General features: G+C 35.9%; 1 protein-coding gene across 3 annotated transcripts in view; it reads left to right on the forward strand.

Annotated features, from left to right (window-relative positions):
• Positions 1 to 13,877, forward strand: part of LOC114662745 (anoctamin-4) — a 391,274-nt gene that overhangs the window by 320,371 nt on the left and 57,026 nt on the right. For all 3 annotated transcript variants that reach the window (XM_028816398.2, XM_051928521.1, XM_051928523.1), the window contains one exon: positions 2,821 to 2,985. In XM_028816398.2, coding sequence (XP_028672231.1) covers positions 2,821 to 2,985 — 165 coding nt within the window. The remainder of the gene's footprint in view (positions 1 to 2,820; positions 2,986 to 13,877) is intronic.

Raw genomic sequence — 13,877 nt, forward strand, 5'->3', positions numbered from 1 at the left:
GACTGTGCCCAGTTGCCACCCTGAAGCAACAATATGTGGACTATGCTAATCATCCTCATAAATATGCAGTCACCCTGCTGTAAACCTTCATTGGCTGGTAGAGCAGGCACCCCACCTAATTCATCCAGACACCGGCACCTGTGTTTGAGAAGAGGAGTCCTGTTGTGCACTCTTCTTGGTGCTCTGTGGTTGGGGAAAGGCATAAGAGGCCAGTGTCTTAGTGGGTAGCCACTATCATCAGGCACATATAATGACATGATTGCTGTTACAATAAATAGTATAGGCCATATTGAAAACACTGAGGGTTCCGCCAGTTACCTTATCAAGAATTCAGCCATCACGTACTGCGCCTTCAGCAAGTTGTCTGATCAGCATTACTTTGCTTCAAAATAAATAAATCATGGGTTGACCCAGGCCATTGAGCCACAATGTTTATCAATTTCATCTTAGCATCACAGATGACTTGTGCATTACTGGAATGTAACTTATAAAAGCAGTATCGTTCTCACTAGGATCCCATATTTCAATATGAGTGGTGTCAATGATTACATTAGGAAAGCCAGACACTGCTGCAAATTTCCTTTTTGTGTTGGCATGTATAACCAAACCATACAGAAAATAAAAGTAGCACCTTGTCAGACATTTATGGCTTCCAGCATAGTGGGCATGGTGGAGCCTGTCAGCCAGTTCCCTCACATTCAGTAGGTGCCTGTTACAAGAAAGCCAACCATTGTTAGAAACCTAAATTTGAACAGGTATAGCCTGACTTCATGCAGTCTTGTCTTTCTGTCAGCTCATAGTTCCAGGAGAATGACTCTTGAAAGTGTAACATTAGCTAGAATTCAAGTCGTCGTCATGGGTCCTATTGGACCCTAAAAAATTGTCCCCTGCATATATTTTTGCATAGTCTTCAAGCAGTACCAAAGAAGCCATGTTCAGTCAAACCATTTGGCTATAAACATGCTATAGGGCTTGAGATTTAGAACTTTCTGTACACACAGAGTGAATCAGATTTGTTTTTTAAAGCACTTTGGCTTCTAATTCTTATTATTGATAACAAATAACTGATATTAACTCATGAAAAAATAAAAAACGTTCTTCAGTACAAATTCGCAACATTGGCCTTTTTCATAGGGAACTGAAAGAAAGTCTATACACCATATTCACAACTTTTGAGGTTTAGTATGTTTGTCCTGTCAATGTGTACTATAATGATAGCTTGGATAAATTATACGTGCCAGTCATCATTTAGCTGTTTTGGCTGCATTTCCCTGCTTGATCAAGAGTGTTGTCATTTCCCAGTTTCTCCAGAATGTCGCATACAGATGGGTCAGAGTTGTAAAAAATATATGCAAGCTTTCCTGTCAAGTTTTCTTTTATAAATCCTGACTTTGCATGGAGCTACATATGCACATTTCAAGCCTTTTTTCATGCATGCAAGAATTATAAATTTGAGCGTTTATTTAGATTTATACCCATTCCTCACAGCTATGAATGATAAAATGAAAGTGAAATATATAGCTTTGACTAGATTTACCTTCCATGACTTGCCTTAATTTCATTCACTCAATCAACCACTAACTAATAAGCAAAAAGAAAGGTGGGATCCCATCAGTGCATTGTTACTTTTTCAAAGGTTTGTTATGTGTAGAAACTAATTCTTACATTTGTTTAATGTTTTGAATTGAAATTAATAAAGTCATAATTTTAACCATGTCATTTTTCATTTTTTACACAATGTCTTAGTACTGGTGTGAAATTAAGGTCTTATGTTGAATGTTTGTGTTCTACCTTATTTCTTCTTATCCTTTACCCTTTTTTAATTATATTTTATTTATATTTTGACACCACAGGGACTGCACCTAATTTCGTTGTATTTGTTACAATGACAATAAAGGTATTCTGATTCTGATGTCACATGTCACTAGATATAAACTTAGCAATGATCATGCAAACAGGTTATCTCTCGATGGAGTTTTGTGATGCATCCTGGTATTTATGACTCTTATTTTCCCTTTTTGACTATGAACCCTGGCTTTCATGTCATCTCCCGGTTCTTTTGTGGACAGTAATTTGAACAACTTGCATATCATAACACTTCTTTCTTTAGAAGAGATAAAGAATGTCAATAAAATTTGGTACAGCAGGTAATGATACACGATTCAAAGATCGGGTTGTTGGATTAAAACACTTCCTAAGTAGGCACAGTCTTTTTTTTTACTATCTAGTTAATGTTTATAAAATATCAAGTGAAAATATAATTATGACGAACTTGTCATCATCATTGTCAGCAGTCACTGGAAACACAATAAGCAACGTTCATATGTATGAAAAAAGTCTTTAAAATATTTGTGTGTGATTCACCTTTAATCCATGTTTACCCCAATGCTGCAGTTAATGTGTTAATTTGATGTGACATTCACCCTACTATATCCTTTTATTATTTTATGCATGCACTTCAATTACACCTCTCAGAATGAACCATCATAACATGCTCTGCAAAGTAAAACAGAGGAAGTAGATTATTTAATATATGATAAGATACGCAGAATATTCAATATATGATAAGATACGCAGAATCAAACTTTTAGCCTATAGCTAGGAAGGGCAATGTCTTTTGAATGTGGGCTGGATTCTTATAATATTCTCCTGCTCTTGTGCTCACTAAGTGCGTGTGCTCAAACACACCACCACTGGTAGTCAAACAATGCAGCTTAGTCTGTATACCATTTCATTGTTTATCTACAATTTTGCATTCTGTTTAGTTGGTATATGTTGGTTTCTGACTACGTTTATTCTTCTTTTACATTCATTTTACAGATCTTGGTTGTGATCGCTGCTGTTTTTGGAATTGTTATTTACCGTGTGGTGACTGTGAGCACTTTTGCTGCCTTTAAATGGGCTTTAATCAGGAATAACTCTCAGGTTGCAACTACGGGGACTGCAGTCTGCATCAACTTCTGCATTATCATGCTGCTGAATGTGGTAAGTGTTCAGTGAATGTTGGAAACTACCCAAAAAATTGTCCTTGTTCTTACACTTCAAGTTCAGTTAGCTCACTCTGAAGCCATATAGGAATTTTTTAAATACACCAATGAACTCATGGGATGAAAAAGTCAATCGGCTTTTTTGTTTTGACACCATGTAGATTAGCAATCATACATAACCAAAGACAGAAGTCAATACAGAAACATTAAATATTGAATGGCTCCTTTGTTTTGCTTTGGCCGTCAGTAAATACAGTAAATTAAAAAATACAGTATATGAAAAAAGTGTAATACAAAATGTGGCAAGCAAAGGTGATTCACAAGTGTTAAAAAGGTTAAATTGTTATGCCTAGAATGTCATATACTGTATCACAAGTGGACATAACAATAAATTAATGGAAAACAGCAAAATAAAGTATACAAATGGAAGCAGAAAACTAATAACAATAGCAAAATAAAATGTATGGCATAAAATAATGTAGATAAATCAGATCTTATTAAAATTAAAATCCTTAACAGCTAATTTAGAAAGGTCAATTTTAAGCAAGTTATTAAATTAGTGGAGTGATTTTTAAAGTTTATAACTAGGAAATTCCATAATCAAGAGACATTTCAGGAAAAGGCCCTTTTTAAAATTTATAATGGAGCTGCTGCATGTTGAAAGGGGCATAAGGGATTATGGGACTTGACAAAATCAAAGGTATAGTGAGGGGCCGTGCCACGGATTGCTTTGTTGGTGCAATAAATAGTTTTGAAAGTAGGCAGTGTAATGTTTATAATATTTTGTGATATGTCGATGCAATAAGTGTCAAGTGAAAAAGCAAGCATTATAGTTTTGAACATACATGTGGCATTTTTTTTTTTTGTTCTTTATTTCACCTTATACAATTTCTTGTATTAGGAATTTGGTAGTTTTCGCATACCCCTTGGGGTCAGAGCGCAGGGTCAGCCATTGTACAGCGCCCCTGGAGCAATTACAGGTTAAGGGCCTTGCTCAAGGGCCCAGCAGAGCAGTGGCCTTTTGGCAGTGACGGGGATTCGAACTGGCAACCTTCGGGATACCAGCGCAGCTCCTTGCAGGAAGTCCAAAAAGAAAAACATTACAGAAATCAAATCTAGAAGTGATAAAAGCATCTACCAGATTTTCATAAACAGGATGTGATTGAAATGGCCTACTTCTGGTAATCTGGGGAAGTGAAAGAAGAAAATTTAGCAATGTTTTAATGTGTACCTCAAATTTCAGCTGACTATCAAAAATAACTCCAAAGTTATTACATGTATGAGCAATGAGTGATACCTGGGCACTAACTCCAGAGACACCAAAAGAAAGAATTTTGTTTCTAGGTGTAGGAGTGCCAAATAAACATTTTGTGGAGAACAAACATACAAGTTCTCAAAGTAAAAAAAGCAGACCACTACCTAATACATTTCTGACATACTGGACTCCAGATTGCAGGTACATCGGACTTCTAGAAAGATGACCTCTGGAGTTCTAATTGACATTCCTGACACCCAGAAATAGGGCTTGAGCTGAGCTTTCAAGCCTCTTTTGACAAGTTTGAGTACTGAGCATGGACTGTGCTTGGGGGTATTTCTGAGGCAAAGAGCACTGGTATTAAGTGTATAAGGCATTTCATCTGTTAGATGGGGATGAGGAGTGTAAAGGGAAGCAGATCATTTGTTTTACTTTGCTTGTTCACTGATATACACTGTGCTCATTTTCTTCTTTCTCGTATACATAGTATAGAGGAAGTATAGGAATCGTGAAAAATGAATCTTGACGTTTTAGACCTTCCTGAGTCCAAAAATACAATTTTTGAAATGATGTCTGTCTGCGTGTCTGTGTGTAAACACGATAACTCGAAAACGTTTTGGCCTAGGTCAATGAGATTTTGTACACCTGCTATATATGAAAAATAAGGAATCCTATCAACTTTTGGGCCACTTCAGTGGCATTTTAACTGAATACATTCACAAATTTTCAAGTAAACAATGGTTGTATTTACAGAGAGATGATTCAAATTTTATAGATATTTATAATGATAAAAAGCAAACAGATAGGAAATTTGAGAAAAATTACTCAACCGGAATAGTGTTTTATTTTAACAACCATCTGATTTTTTGTATCATGGAAATATAAATGTATACATGATATTACAAACTGTATTCAATATAACAATATTCTTTCAATAACCATTATTAATTTTATTTTCATTTATACATCATCAGTTTAACAATAACGTTTAAACATTGAACATGCCATGTAAAAAATAAAGATGTAATGTGAACGATAAGCTGCTACGTCCCCATCATGTTCCTGGTAATGCATTTCATTTTGTGATTTTTTTTTATTTCTGTCACCATTATCAGAATTAAATGTGGCTAAATGCAGTTTTACCTATAGTAATTTATTGCAGTAAATATTATACAATACACTTTTTCTATGTTTTTTGGGTGACTATAACTCTTTTTACTTTGCACATAATCTAGGTAATGCATATGTAATCGTGAAAAAATTCCACCACCATTTTCACCTCCCTAAGTGCGAAAATATCATTTTAATATAAAGTTTGATTATAAATAGAGATAAATGATTGTGTATCAATATTATCAATTAACTATGATGAGAAACAAAGACATACTGCGCAACTGGAAGGGGTTCTGATGATCTTTGCCTCTATCTCAGTATACGAGAAAGTCGAGGGGAGCACACTCCCGACTTTTTGCACATGTTTTTGCTTGTGTCTATGTGTTTTTCCCTCCTGATACACTGGTCTTCTTCTCACAGACATGTATCATAAGTTAAATGTTGACTTGTTTGTGTCCGATATTGCTGGGATAGGCTACAGTCTAGAATTGGATTTAGTGTTTCAATAATGGGCAAATGGTGACACAAACACATACAGAGCTTTAGGTATTGTGTCAGCTTTTCAGCACTGTTGACTATCTGAGCATTTCATTTAGCTTTTATTTAATTTCAGTCATAGTTCTTGTCACATTGAAATGCATCTACAAGCTTAAAGAATGTTAAGAAACTTAGCATATCTTTCTAATAGAATAGTATGTGCAAATAAGAATAAAAACACTCAAATTTATATCTGACTCACAGACATAAAATTACTTAAATACCAAATTAAGGACCTAAGAAATTTCATCAAAAATACATCAAAACTTCAATCATATTTATATAAATGAGATATAATAAAAGTGAAATTCAGAAAACACTCAAAATTGAAACAAAACTAACTGAAAAAGCTGTGTATCGTGCTTAGGAGATACCAGATTGAAGGTTAGTCAAGATAACATTTGGTACATTGCTGAGTCACTTCAAGTATTGGTGGTCCCAGAGACCGTCATGCTATAATAATTTTTGGGATGCATGACACTGATTATTAACCATTAGCTGGAGTTACAGTATACTACAGTAGACAGTATAAAAAGACATCCATTGCATGTCAAAAGGCATGCCTTTCCACTAAGCAATGTAAATTGAGTTATTAATGGCCCTTATCATAAACCAAGAAGTGAATCTGACATCTAATTGCCTTCTGCTATTCTGAATTACAATGAAGTTCCTGAGTGATGATGAGGAAACTCATCAGTTAATTTTTTGTATTGGTAATTAGAGAGCAAGAATGTTAATATGTTCTGCATTTAAACTCAATAAGGATCTTGTCATATGATATATAGCAAGTTAGTGTTCCTCAAATGATGAGTGCAGTGAGAGTATTAGGAATATGCCATCAGAATTAAGAGATCCAACTGCCTTACTGCTTACAAGATAAACCTGTACATTTTGTATTTAATAAACTAGGAAAGCTATAGTGTATTCGTAGATACAAACATTTATATGTAAAGATTATGGAACTAAAATGAAATGTATTTATTGCATACAGTACTATTGTGTACAGTTCCATTCATTCATTCATTTATTCATTCATGTTCAGATTGTGTTCAGGTTCAGATTTATTTTCAGAGTTATGTACTCTCCTTCATGATTGCAATGCACTATAGAAAGTGATAGAATATTTTGCAATAAAGGAATTATGTATTTAATTCAATAATAACAGTTTAAAGTAAAGTTTTGACATGTTTAAATCACTTCAGACTTTTTTAATACAATACAAGGTAAAACGTTATGTACAGTATGCCATCACTAAGCCATTGTCCAAGAAGATTTGCTTAAGTGCTATGTTTCATACTTGCCTCACTACTTTTTCCTGAACAATTAACAACCTACCTGGGCTATAGTTTTATAAGCTTTTGCAGCATCCTTCTAATTGCACTTTTAAACCCCTTATAAACACAGTTTACTATACACTATTATAAATGTAGAATCGTTCAATTAAAATTCAATGTGTAACAAAAGCATAAACACAGAAACAATTTGCAATTTGTGCATAGATATAAAATTGACTAAGGGGAGAGGCCAGACAAAGAGCCATCCAAAAATAAAATTCCTGTCACAGTTCTTAAAAGGTCAAAATTCAAACCACATGTAGAACTAGGATTTGCTTTTTGGGATCACCACCTGCAAGAGGCATTGATGATACTGATCTGGACATATTAGGTTCTGGCAAAGACAGCAGGCTGTTAAGACATGAAATGTTACCTTTATGGTGGGGAAGACGTCAGAGTTTATGTAGGAAGTTGAAAAAAATACCAGTTAGATATACCTACAGTCACCCCTGCCCACAGCATTACCTCTGGATTTGGACTGCTCCTTCCTCAGTGGTATTTCTTCTACTTGGAGCTTCCCACAGGCAGTGGGGAGATACTCTCAAGTGCCAATTTGGATGCTCCACGGTTTGAACTTGTGGATTAAAGAACTGTCTGAATACAAATGTACAGAAGTCTTTTTGTTTGCTTGTTTGGGCCTTACAGCTCTTCAGAGTACTCAGATGGAGTGGATTTGGTGCTCAAAAGGGCACCTTCAACTAACTCTAAAGTCCTACTAGGGGACTTCAGTGGTATTCAGGAGAATGATGGAAATACTTGGGGATATGTGATTGGAAGAAATGGCCTACCTGGTCTGAATCAGAGTAAGAAATTATTATTGGATCCCTGCATTGGTATGAATGTACCCAATTAAAAACTGACTTCAGAGTTTTGTCATCCCAACTAAGTGTCATGTATTTTGGATACAATGTCATCTAATCAGCAGTAGAAGCATCTTATGGACAGACTGGGAAGATGTAAAATAACAGTTAAGTCTATGGTTATAAACTCTGGACTGTCACCAAAAGAATGACATTGTCATACAAGTGGTATATAAGGTGTTTGTGCCAAGTTCCTGGTCTCATTCTCAGTGATAGGGTGAGGAGTTCCTGATAAGGGAGGATCTCAGCTTGTATGGATCAAGAGTACTCAGTTGAGTTTCTTTTAGAATGTGGTTTGGATTCCTCCTCTGAATGTGTATCAGAACGTGACTGTGAGAAAAAAACTGAAAAAAAAGCTAACTTTTAGAAATACCACACATTTATAGCTGATCTGACGCTGTTCGTTTTCAAATAATATTGCATTAGTGCAATGATGTTTTCTGATTGGTACTATTCAGGTCATAAAATGATTTCTTCAAAATGTCACATATATTTGTCTCTTTCTTTTTTGCCTGGTGCTGTGTTGACATCGTGCACCAGAAGGCATGAGCTTATTCAGTGCAAGCAGGAGCACGCAGGTGGCTGGTTGCTTGTTCTGTAACACGCTTGACTTGGCGCACATGTACTCTACAAGGCATGCACTGGGGCCACTGAGAAAAGAAGAGTGTTCATGGCTCACCTTGCAGAGGAACTTCGTCATCGCATCTTACAAGAAAAGGCGATGGATAAAGCAAAAGAGGATGCAACATCGACAAGCTTCTGTTCCAAGACCGCTGTTTCCCCCAGCCCCTTCGGTGTAATAGTAACCACAGCACAGAGAGAAGTGTGTACATTGCAACAGGTACACATCGTAAACGTAGAAAGGACGGTCCTTGGGTGTACGGGAACTGTTAACATTTACATCATTTAGCAGACGCTCTTATCCAGAGCGACTTATAACAGTGAACATTTGAATCTGATGATTGTATATAGCACGGAACTGACCTCTCTGTACTATTCTTTCCTCTGCATGTCCTGGAGAACAAAAGAAACAGTATCATTCACCAAAATGTGGAGACTGCATGGGCAAGATCGGAAAAAAAAAATGCAGTCACTGATTACAAGTGCAAGAACACATGCGAATGAATATGAATAATATGAATAATGTTGCATCAGTGCCACAATGTTTTCCGAAATGTACTATACAGGTCATGAAATGAGTTATTCCAAATATCATATTTAGGTATGTCAGTGCGGCTTTGACATCATGGACCATAAGGTTCATACTAATTCATCGTGAGCACTCAATAAAACTGAATAAAAAAATTCAAGTGACAGTGAGATACAAAGAAGGCAGATTCACCAGCATTTGTGTGTCAGCTTTTATCTCTCCAGATCAGAGAATTTCCAGTCCCATGTCTCAAAACACCACTCACATCTATAATTATTCCCAGTTCAGATAATAAGTAACTGTGTCAGATCTGGGATGGGGGTGGGTGTGGTATCGTGATCGTGACTGAGAGAATAAAAGTGGAAAAAAAAACACTAACTTTGACAAGTACTATAAATTTACACCGGCTGTTACAGACACAAATCAAATGTATGTTTTTATTGTATAATATTAACAATAAGAGCAGCTCACTACTCAAAATGGTAAATTTGCGGGAGAGGTGGCTTCAAACTCACGACCTCTGGATTATAAGTCGGCAGAGCTAACCGCTGCCCTAAGGATTGCGCGTATTAGTTGAGGTATAGCTGCGATTCTTGAGAGATGATCTACCAGAATCGCAGGGTCCTGGGTTCGAATCCCACTCATGGCACATTGCTTCTCTAAAATAAATTTTAAAAAAAAAACTTTCTCTTCAATGAACGGTGGTTTGAATCCTACATTGCAGATGTAGTTGTTTATTTTTCTTTTTTGATTAAACAAAAACTGTTTAATGAATGATTGATTTGTCATGGAACACATGAACAACACGCAGAGTTAAAATCACACTTAAAGAAACTGCCTACCCATTCTATTGAATCATAGTTATAACAAATAATAATGCATTTCACTTACTTATATAGCACCTTTACCACGGTCTGAGACGGCTGCACAGATAATCAAGAGGGGTACATAAAAATGAATGCATAATAAGAATGAATAAATAATAGTGCATAGCCTTGTGTTTGTATGTATTTATAAAATCTGGGAAGTAATATATTCTAGTTGATGCTGACATTTAATTAATTTGAAGTAGGTAAAAATAAATATTTGGAAATATTGCAAAGGGAAATGTTTATATACTTATAGTAAACAGCACATACACCATTTAGTTAATTATATACAGGTGCTGGTCATAAAATTAGAATATCATGACAAAGTTGATTTATTTCAGTAATTCCATTCAAAAAGTGAAACTTGTATATTAGATTCATTCATTACACACAGACTGATGTATTTCAAATGTTTATTTCTTTTAATGTTGATACTGAAATAAATCAACTTTGTCATGATATTCTAATTTTATGACCAGCACCTGTATGTATATATATATATATATATATATATATATATATATATATATATATATATATATATATATATATATATATATATATATATATATATCTTCTTCATTCAGCTGCTCCCGTTAGGGGTTGCCACAGCGGATCATCTCATTTACATATATATATATATATATATATATGCTGTTCTACAGCACGATTAGAATTGTCTGAGTATTAAAGGTGTATTTCTATTTCATAAGCATATTTTATAACATCAATGTTTATACTGAGTATAACTATAATTATTATTATTCTGTATTGATATGAACGGTTTGTGAAATTAGTGTTAAGTATTACAAATGAAACTATGATTATACAATTCAATGTTTATTATATTTTATACATTATTATATGTCTTTACACGTTTTGCACACATATTTAATAAATGTAATAAACTGCACCAAGAATGTTTTAAAAATCATTCAAAAAATGTGTACGTGAATTTAAATATATATGCACAAACCGACACTCGTGAGTAACATTTTTAGAAAGTTCAAAATGAAACGCAAATCGCAAAGCGTCCGTGTGCCGACTCGAACAAGCTTTTGCAGAATACATTAACTGACAAGAGGTTGGCCTGCCCTTTCCGAGTTTTGGTAGCCAACACGAGCCGTGATTCGCCAATTCTTGGTAGCCGACCGAGCCGTCATTGACCAATTCTTGGTAGCCGAAACGGGTTGTGAATGGTCAATTCTTGGTAGCCGATATGGGCTGCGATTGGCCCGAGCTTTCAATTCTTGGTAGAATCTTGGTAGCAGAAAGCGATCTGATTGGTTTTCGCTATCAAGAATTACCTCGACTCATGGCTGCTCGGGGGTGCCACGGAAGCTATCGTATTGTACTTGCACCTTTTGTGAAAGTGTTTATTTGATATTTGGCCATCATCCTTCATACATTATACAGTTCGTGTCTACATTTTGTCATTTATTACTAAAACATGAAACCGTTTGTTTTAACGATGTGTTTACATAGATTGTTTTAGACACAAAACACACATCAAATTATTTCCCCTTACAATTCTGGGTAGCTTACTCCCAGATAATCAGTCAAGGCAGGAACTGGGAGAACATCTTTCCCGTTCTGATGTGGTGGGAGGATGGTATAGCAGGCTGCTTGCTGCTTGGGCTTATCGACACATTTACAAGACAAAAGAGGCTGACGGAGAGGTGCGAAGGGATTTAAGTTTGGCCGGATTTACGAGTTTTTTCTTAGGTCTGGTAATTCTAGTGTTAAAAAGCAAACACTCACATGGTTGTGGGAACAGATGGGCAGCCGCAACACAGTTTGTAATTAGAGATTGAGATTTGAACCCAGTCTCCTGGAGCTGTCTGTGAAGCCGCATTACTAATGATTGCATCACTCTGCCTCACCTTTAGACTATTGTAAATCCAAACAGATATAAAAAGGAGAAAATCCAAAAACAGTAATGGATCACTTTCTTTTTCCTAACGGCATGATATCCATCCTTTTAAAGTTCTCTGAGAACTATAACACACAGTTTGGGCTATACCCTGATTGCTAAACTTTTTGAAAAGAAACTTTAAGAAATAAACATTGAAAAGAGGGGAGGGTAGTCAGTTTTACGCTTTGGCCTGAAAAGGAATGTCTTCTTAGAGAATTCACTAATGTGAATGCCACGTCTGTGATAAATACTGATCATAGAACTGTTGAAATCTCCTGTGTACAGTATTTTTATTAGCTAAGCAGGTAGCTGAGACTGAAAGATAAGCTTTGTTTTAAAACAAACAGGAAGGAAATAATTAGGACATATGATAGATAGTGTGGCAGACGACCAGTGACCTGGCCCCACTAGGACACCTGGAACATGGACGATCTGGGAGAGGGGTAATATCTTTCCTAGGGTACAAGAGGGCAGCCCCCCTGGATTCCATCAGGGCCACCAGGGGGCGCCTGGACAATCCTGGAGCCCAGGAGGACAGCACTTCCACCACACCAGGAAGTGCTGCTGAATCAGGAACAATGTATGCCCGGAATGTTTCCGGGTGCAAGGGCAGCACTTCCACCACACTAGGAAGTGCTGCCGGAAGACCATCACAGAGCACCTGGAGCACCTTTGGGCAGGATAAAAGGGGCCGCCTCACTCCATTCAAGGAGCTTGCAAGAGCGGCTGAAGGATGGAAAAGGACTGAGTTTTAGTGTGGTGATTTGTGCACTGTGTTTGTGCTGTGTGCACCTAAGAAAATACATGGTGCATATTTTTGACATTTGGAGTCCGTGTCTGTCTGTGTCAATAGTCTGCCACTGAGCCTAACTGGTAAATTTGAAGGGTCTAGCTCAATAAGTATGAGTAGAGCCAAAATAAAAAAGACTTTAATAAATAAAAGTCCTTGGAATCTCACAAATGTCATGGCACCAAATGAATATGAGATGGTTTAAAACCCATTCACATGGCAAATTTGAGCCAAGTAATTTACATTTATTTTTGTTAAGTACACTTCCACTTTTAGAAACAACCTTGATGGACTGAATGGTTTTCTCTCGTTTGTTCAGTTTATTATGTTAGTATGTTCTATGCTCTAAGCTGACCTGCATCTTGAGATTGTAATTTGGGCTTCAAAATGTAGAATTAGTAATCCCTGTAAGTTAAAGAAGATCCGGATCATTTAAAATTTTATATGTGAGAAAGAGGAGAATTTTAAAATTGGATCCAAACTTAATCAGAAGCCAGTAAAGGAATGTAAGAACTGGAGGAACACGGCCATACTTCTTTCTTCTAGTTATGACCCTTGCTGCTGTGTTTTGCAGTTTAGTAAATGATTAGTCCTAACAGCCTGGCCATAAAGCATCATCAGACTTTTATGTAGACACCGCTGTTTTAGATGATTTCAAAGTGTCTATGTCTAGCAAGACAGAAATAAAATGTAATATTTTTGAAAGGTTGTACTGTATATTTAGGAATAAAATTTCTTTTGGAATTATACATGCCTTATTTTATGTAATACTTTTCCACAGTGAAGAGCATCTCAATCATATTTGCTATAAGGCTGATGAAGTGACATATTAGAGAATCATGGAGACAGTCAACAGTGCAGACTACAATGAAAACCTTGAAAGTCATAAGTGCTGTTTTGATAAAATGAATGAAGTGCAGAAATGATTTTTGGATTTTATAGTTGTTGACTTATTATTAGTTTTAATGTCTAATACTAAGTTTTAATGGTTTGACTGAAACTATATATGCTGATTTCAAGATTATAGTGATGATTCTATGAGTTCATTCATGTCTTTTTGTCTTTCA

Source organism: Erpetoichthys calabaricus, chromosome 1, assembly GCF_900747795.2.
Source record: "Erpetoichthys calabaricus chromosome 1, fErpCal1.3, whole genome shotgun sequence".
Classification (NCBI taxonomy): domain Eukaryota; kingdom Metazoa; phylum Chordata; class Cladistia; order Polypteriformes; family Polypteridae; genus Erpetoichthys; species Erpetoichthys calabaricus.